The sequence below is a fragment of the Galeopterus variegatus genome, unplaced genomic scaffold (genome assembly GCF_000696425.1).
Source record: "Galeopterus variegatus unplaced genomic scaffold, G_variegatus-3.0.2 Scaffold4266, whole genome shotgun sequence".
Lineage (NCBI taxonomy): Eukaryota > Metazoa > Chordata > Mammalia > Dermoptera > Cynocephalidae > Galeopterus > Galeopterus variegatus.
Genome location: NW_007730377.1, coordinates 27,816 through 35,499, shown reverse-complemented (window position 1 = coordinate 35,499; position 7,684 = coordinate 27,816). Strand labels below are relative to the sequence as shown.

The window sequence follows — 7,684 nt, the reverse complement described above, 5'->3', positions numbered from 1 at the left end:
GGGTAAAGAACCCCTTTCCCGTCATCTTTAAAAAAAAAAAAAAAGTGAATTTTATGGCATGTAAATTATATCTCAATAAAGCATTAAAATTTTTTAAAACAAGTCACTTTCATATCTGGTGATCAATTTTTTCCACAGATGAAGGAACTGAAAGGGTCTCTAATGCCCCTTTACGATTCTGTGAGTACAACTGCAGGAGTCATGTTGACTCCTCTCCTTGCAAGGTAGCAGAATTGCAGTGATTAAGAGAGCAGACTCCAGCTTCATCATTCACAGCTGTGTGACTTTGGGCATGCTGCCCACCCTGCACCTAAGGTATAAAATGGGGATCGTTTATATGCACCACTCAGGGTTCTGCACAGATTAAATGTGTCAATGCATCTAGTGATCTAGAACAGTGCCTGGCACATAGTAAACACTCAATAAATATTAGGTTTTATTATGTACTCAGCCTTCAAGTCCTATAGATTGTCACGAGTCCTACATACTGTCATGAGGGTAGGTTCACTACCCTGGGGATCTAGTTCATCTCCCCCTCAATGTCTAGCACATTTCACCATTTCTGTTGTTTTGTCTGTCCCACATCTATTCTCCCTTCTTCTGGTAATAGCACCTGTTTTCCTGGAAGAACCAACTCTTCCTACTCAGTCCCCGGGGTTTAGGTGGAACTGACTCTACCCCGAACTCCCAGGGGTGGGCTTACAGCTTACTGGTTCAGAACTAATGAAACCCAATGAGAACCAGTAAGACTTAATTAGAGGACTTTTTTGGAACTGTTAGGAAAGGGGAATCTCTAATAGCTGGGGTCACTAAGAGATTAGGGTATAAGCTATGTCTTAGGTGCTGGCTGACACTTGGTCACCATGAGTAGAAACTGCTTGAGAATGGAGTCATACAAATGAAGGCAAAACAGAGTCCTGATGACATCATTTGAGCACCTTGGTCCAACTTGGATTTTTCAGGTATGTGAGCTCGTACATTCCTGTTTGCTTAAGCCAGTTTGGAGTTTCTGTAACTTGTTACCTCAAAGGCCCTTACTACAATTTCCTTTTCAATAAATGCTCACAAACCATTCTCCCAGTCAACATTTATTCGCTTGAAAAATCAAAATGTGAGGTCACGTCCGGTTTCTTTGCACTACCCTGCTTTCTTCACAATTCCTCAAAGAACACCAAAAGCAGTTTCATGTGCACACTGGCAGTTCTTTGAACTCCCTGTGATGCACTTCACCAGGCCTTGAAAGAGGCAGAGCCAGGGTCTCAAGAGAGCTGCATGGCAGTTCCATATTAACCACATGGGTTCTCCTTTCCCACCCCCATTTAAACATCATCTACCATAATAAAGATAGAAGAAAAATAGCACTAAGCAGATTTATCTTACATTACTCAGTCACCTGCTATCATTACCCAATCAGCCTCCAAGCAGTAGGCACCTTATTGTTCTTCCTACAATAACATAGCTAAAAAGCCTTTTCTATGTTTACACAGTCTAGTTATAGTTGGGACACTTTTCACAGAATTGCTCGGTAATAAAGTCATTCTGGATGTCAAGACAATGGGTCTGAAGGAAATGGCTTTGGGGCCCAGAACACTACCATTTCTACCTCTGTTATCCTCCACACCCTGGAAACTGCCTCCTGTGCCTCCAGTATGAATTCTAGAGAGCCTGCCCATCATGTTTCAAACACCAGTTGTCACCTAAAATGATTGGGAATTAAAAGAAAAACAACAACAGATAATTGGCACTTATTGTGGATCAATTATAGACCTAAAATGGTGCCTGTTTTAGTCCGTTTGGCGTTGCTATAACAGAAATACCTGAGACTGGGTAATTTATAAAGAAGAGAGGTTTATTTGGCTTACGATTCTGGGACAGCTGTATCTGGCATGGGCTTCAGGCTGCTTCTACTTATGGTGGAAAAGGTGGCAGGCAGCTGGCGGGTACAAGCAGATCACATGGCAAGAGAAAGCAAGAGAGGGAAGCAAGAGAGAGAAGGTGCCAGGGTCTTTTTAAGCAACGAGCTCTCGCGAGAACTCACTCATTAATCACCCCTCCCCCAGGGAGAGCATTAATCCATTCATGAGGGATCCGCCCCCATGACTCAATCAGTTTCCAACACTGCCACATTGGAGATCAAATTTCCACATGAGTTTTGGAGGGGACAACACATCCAAACTTCATCAGTGCCTAATAATTTTTTTTTTTTTTAAGATACAGGGGGCCCCTCTCCTCCACACACACATCCAAGCCAATTCCACTAATAATTTTTTTTTTTTTAAGATACAGGGGGCCCCTCTCCTCCACACACACATCCAAGCCAATTCCAATAATTTAAAGCCTAAATGGTGATTCTTTACGATGGGCTGGACCTACCATAAACTTCTCAAAGTTTCTGAACATGTCATGTATTTTAGGCTTCTGTTTCTTGGCCTGTGCTGCTCTATCGTTCCCTCATTCATCTCACATAGTGCATTTCAAATTCCAACTTAAGCATCACCTCCTCAGTGAAGCTTCCCTTACTCACCCAGGCACTACATCATTCCCACTTCCACACTCACACAACAGTTCCATTCTGGCACATTCTAAACATGCAGCAAATGTCTGTTTAAAGCAGTTATAGTGCTTGTGAAAATCTACTGTGTACTTACTATGTGCCAGACTCTGTACTAAGTGCTTTACATCAGGGTATTTAATTCTAACTACCCTGAAAGGTAATATCCTTCCCATTTCCAGGTTACATGACTTACTCATGTACACAAAGGTAGTAAGAAGTTAAGCTGTGATTTAAAAATCAGGTCTGGCTCCTGCCTCATGATCTTTTTTTGTTGTTGTTAGCAGCGTGTTTTATTTTTGTGTTTGTTATTTGTATTTGTATGTGTACAACTACATACTATATTTACATGCTTGAGACCATTCTGTATTAGAAGTTTCATGGTCTGGTTTTTCCACTTAATAAATAACTCAGCAAAAACCATTTTTGCTTATGACCTTGTCTGCATTTCTGGCTATTTGCTCAGAATACATTCCAAGAAGTCTCATGATCTTAACAACCATAAGATGCTGCCACCCACTGATCACATTATATCACAACTATCTATTTACCTGTCAGTCTCCCCTACTATACTGTACTCTCTTCACCAAGACTGATTGGTCTCCAAATCCATATCAATAAAGTTTTACTAAATTAATAATATGATTGAGATCAGGCTGATCCATCCTTTGTCTCCTTAAGACTTGCAGTTTTATATTCTGAGATTATATAAATATAAACCTTAAAACCCTTATAACCCTAACAATTATACACCTTAAAATGGTTAAATTGGTAAATTTTATGTTATGTATATTTTACCACACTCACAAAAAAAAGAGCCAATCCTTGACGTTGATACGACAAGCAAACAGAAAGGACATTGTTGGGTGGGAGGGAGGAGAGGGAGGAGTGAGGGAGGTTTTGGTAATGGGCCACAATAATCAACCACATTGTATATCGACAAAATAAAATTAAAAAATAAATAAATAAATAAGTAAACAGGCAGATTTATTTTATTTAAAATAAGTAAGGATAGGTTTCCCAAGCATCTTAATAAAAAGCAATAGGCTTTGGTTTGTACATTATGAGGTTTATGTTGAATTAGTTTTTAAAACTATGGTCATTGCTACCCACCTAAAACATGTCCATTATGCTCTTCTAATTTATCCAGCTAAAGCTCCTGGGATTTTCATTCTCTGCTTGAAGAGTCTAAAAATGTATTCTACATATGCATTCTTGACAACTCTAAACACAGCTCAAATTTCTACAGAAATTGTCAATATATTGTCTCAATTTTTTCCATGGTTAGTTTTGTTTTTGATAATTGTAGAGTTGTTTGTTTTAGGAAAAGAGCTTTTCCATTTTAGATGCATCTAAAATTTAATGGTATGGGATTTTTTTTTTTTTTTGGAGTGATAAAATGTTCTAAAATTGGATTGTGATGATGTTTGCACAATTCTGTGAATATACTAAAAACTATTGAATTGTATACTTTAAGTGGGTCAGTTTTTTTTTTTTTTTTTTTTAAAAAATGACCGGTAAGGGGATTTTAACCCTTGGTAAGGGGATCTTAACCCTTAACTTGGTGTTGTCAGCACCACGCTTACCCAGTGAGCAAACCGGCCATCCCTATACGGGATCCGAACCCGTGGCCTTGGTGTTATCAGCACCGCACTCTCCCGAGTGAGCCACAGGCCGGCCCCCCAAGCATCTTAATAAAATGCAATAGGCTTTGGTTTGTACATTTAAAAAAAAAAAAAAAAAGAGCCAAGAAAAAAACCTAGCACTTTACAAATAAGCAGATGAGGCTGGACAGTTAGCTCAGCTGGTTAGAACAAGGTGTTATAACACCAAGGTTCCAATCCCCATACTGGCTAGCTGCCAAAAAAAAACAAATGGTAGTGCAAGGATTCCTTCCTAGAGGAAAGAGCCTAAGGCCCCTTGTTTAAAAGGCAGCAGTAATAAGAACAGGAAGAGGGAGGGAGGGAGGCAGGCCCACCTAATACCAAGCGACTAGTCACTCTCCACTGCAACTAATTATCATAGTTCCCTATCTTTGGCACCTTAATCTCACAATAGCCTTAAGAACTGTGTGTTGCCATTCCTACTTCACAGGAAAGAACTATGGCTCAAAGAAGTTAACTGAATTGCCCTAAGTTATAGCTAAAGAGTTGCAGATCCAGAATCTGAAGCTAAGTTCTATCAGACTTCACGGTCAGGACTGTTCACCAAGTGTGACATCAAAATGAGTGTCAAAGATAATACATTTTACCAGTCTGGAATCTCTGAGAAAGAAGGAATCTCCTCTCTCATCTTATTTAACTCCCAATTTATAGATGAGGAAATGGACGCCTAGGGAAGTTGGTTGCTTAAGGTTATACATAGGTGGGAATGGTGGTGTTTTTAGCTCCAGTTCTCTACATTTTGTGCTGTGAATGGAGTTGGAGTAAATGATCTTATTATTCTTTCCAGCTTTCCAATTCTAAAATGCAGAAAATCCCTCTGATCTTAAAGCTGGCTGGTGCCTAGGCCTGCTTGAAAGTCAGTAACCATCTGACTCTGGGCTTGGCAAGTGAAGACAGGTTCTCACCTTTCCCCCACATACTGGCTCAGCTCTCCACACAAGCTGACAAGGAGGAGGCATGGTCCAGGCTTATCCCACAGATACAAACACCCTTTTTCTTTCTCTCCTCCTTCTTGCCAAATTTAGATAATCTCATTTTAGTTGGCCTTAGATGTTAGTATTCTGTAATTTCACAAGAAATCACCCTTGGAAGATCTTCCTGAGAGGGGGGGTGGGCAGTGATGATGCTGGATGTGGAGAAAAACAGCAACCCAGTAGTTGGGGGCAATGCCTATGATACAATGTTTGTTTTATTTATGGGGAGGGAGCACAGGCCTCCAGCCTCTGGACTGGGGTACCCCTGATGGCAGTTTGGTAAGAAAGAAAGCGAGAAGGGTCTTTGAGACAAATCTGGAACTTGGCTCCTGGAACTAAATGCTGAATGAGTACATAAGTTCATTTAGGTTTGGTATTGGAGGGTGAAGGAAATTTCTAATGTTGGGGGAGACCTTGCAACTCATATGAAAGCTGGGGGTTCAAAGGCTGGGAAACTGGAAGCCAGAATTAAGAAAGTAATGGGTGAGGGAAGGGGAGATGAAGATTTATTGGGGGTAATATCACAGGGGAAACAGATTTTGGGTGAAGTGTTTTAGAAGGCAGAGATAGCCCATGGTGAAAAGGAATAGAGAGAATTAGGGTGGGATCTGGACCTAATTTGAATAAAATTGAGTTTGGGAAAGGCATTGAGGGCAGTTTCTAGAATTCTGTGAGGGTGGGCTGAAGTTGCAGGAGGTAATGAGGGTGAGGGAGGATATTTTAGGGGGAGGAACCTGAAGGGAGGGGGTGTTGAGGATTTGGTGGGGGTGAAAAGTTTCTAGGTGAAGACTGGACTTAGAACGTTAAGAACGACATTGGGGAGGGTATGTTTGTGGGGACTGATGGGGTGCTAAAGAGCAGAGTACTGAGGACGGTGGGTCCTGTGTAACAGGGCTGAAGATGGTGGAGTGTTGGGAAAAGTTGAGTGAAGGTAACTTATGTAAGAGGAATTGGTCTACCCATATTCTGGGCAGGAGTGCGGGCAATCAGTAAGGTACTTCAGGGGACACCCTAGTTACAGGGGGTAGGGTGGTGTTGGAGATATGCAGGATGGACATCGTACAGAGAGAAACGTGAGGGACTCAGGATGTCTGGCTGGAACTTAGGTTAATGGAAAGGGAACTTCAGAAGGGCTCAAGATGGAGAATCAGAGAGCAACGCGGGGGTTCTGGAAGAGAATTTGAAGGTCCTGAGCTTCCTGTGCCATTGATTCTGTAAGACACAGGACTTCCAGACTGGGGGATGTGGCAGTCTCCACGGTAGGGGGTTGAGGCGAGAACGGGTTCGGTAGAAGAGTCATGAGTCACTGAAGTCAGGTCGGAGCCAACCCTGAGCGGGCGGCGGGGACCGGGAGGCCGGGCTCACCTGGGCAGGCTGTTCTGGTAGTGCATGGTGGGCACAAGGCTGCGCTGCAGGTACTGGCCGGGCGCGGAGTCCGCGCTGAGGGGCCTGTAGGGGCCTCCCAGGCCAACGGGAAGGCCCCGGGGCCCGGCGCGCAGCAGCAGGCGAGGTACCATCGTCCCGGGAGCCTGCGGCGGGGAAATGAGGCGGGTGGGGGAGTTCTGGTGTACAAAGTCAAGGCCGCCGCCCTCAGGGAACCAGGTCACTGCGTCAGGGACTCGGTGTCAACTCGTCTCCTCCCAGGGGCCACTTCCGGCCCGCGCGTCGTCGGCCCCGCCCACCTACCCCCCAAGTCCAGAGAGCGCGCCCACAATCAGGCCCCGCCCACGGGCCGGCGGGTCCCGCCCACTGCCGGGCGGAAGAGGCTGCCACCTCCTGGCTGCCAGGCTGCGTTCCTATTCCGGGGGGCGGAGTCCTCCGACGCTGCTTTCTTCTTTTTCGGAGCAAGATAGACGCTGGAGCTCAAGTAGAAAAGCTGATAGTTTTTGGAAACTGCTAAGCCTAAATTTGATCCATGCTTCGTCCCTGGGATAGCGTGGAAAAAATTTTATTTTTTATTTTTATTTTTTTTAAAGATGACCAGTAAGGGGATCTTAACCCTTGACTTGCTGTTGTCAGCACCACGCTCACCCAGTGTGCAACCGGCCATCCCTATATGGGATCCGAACCCGTGTCCTCGGTGTTATCAGCACCACACTCTCCCGAGTGAGCCACGGCCCGGCCCGTGGAAAAAAATTTTAAACCTCTATTTCTTCACCCAAGAAATCGAGGTCATGATCATTCAACGTACCTCTCGCTCATTCAACTAGAACCTCTGGTTCTAGATATGAAATGAGATACCTTGGTATGTAAAGTGCCTGGCGCTTAATAGGTAAGCAGTAAACGGTGCCCGTTATTACTGTTATTAGTAATTACTGACGTTTGCCCAGCTGAAGATCTTCGACATAGAATGATTCTTAACACTACAAAGTTAGATGAGTAGGTATTTGAAAAAAAATGCAGGAGCTGGAAACCATGGAGGCTCCCGATCCGGCCACCTCCTCTTAGAGCAAGATCTCCTTCTGCTTGAACATCCTTTCTCAGCTTTCACATTT

At 43.7% G+C, this 7,684-nt stretch overlaps 1 protein-coding gene across 1 annotated transcript in view; it reads right to left on the bottom strand.

The window, feature by feature from the left end:
- The window catches only part of CPT2 (carnitine palmitoyltransferase 2), a 22,583-nt gene extending 15,760 nt beyond the window's left edge, over window positions 1-6,823 (bottom strand). Inside the window, exon 1 of the mRNA XM_008587170.1 lies at window positions 6,555-6,823. Within this exon, the coding sequence (XP_008585392.1) occupies window positions 6,555-6,706 (152 nt within the window). The 5' untranslated portion in view covers window positions 6,707-6,823. The remainder of the gene's footprint in view (window positions 1-6,554) is intronic.
- Window positions 6,824-7,684: the final 861 nt, after the last annotated feature.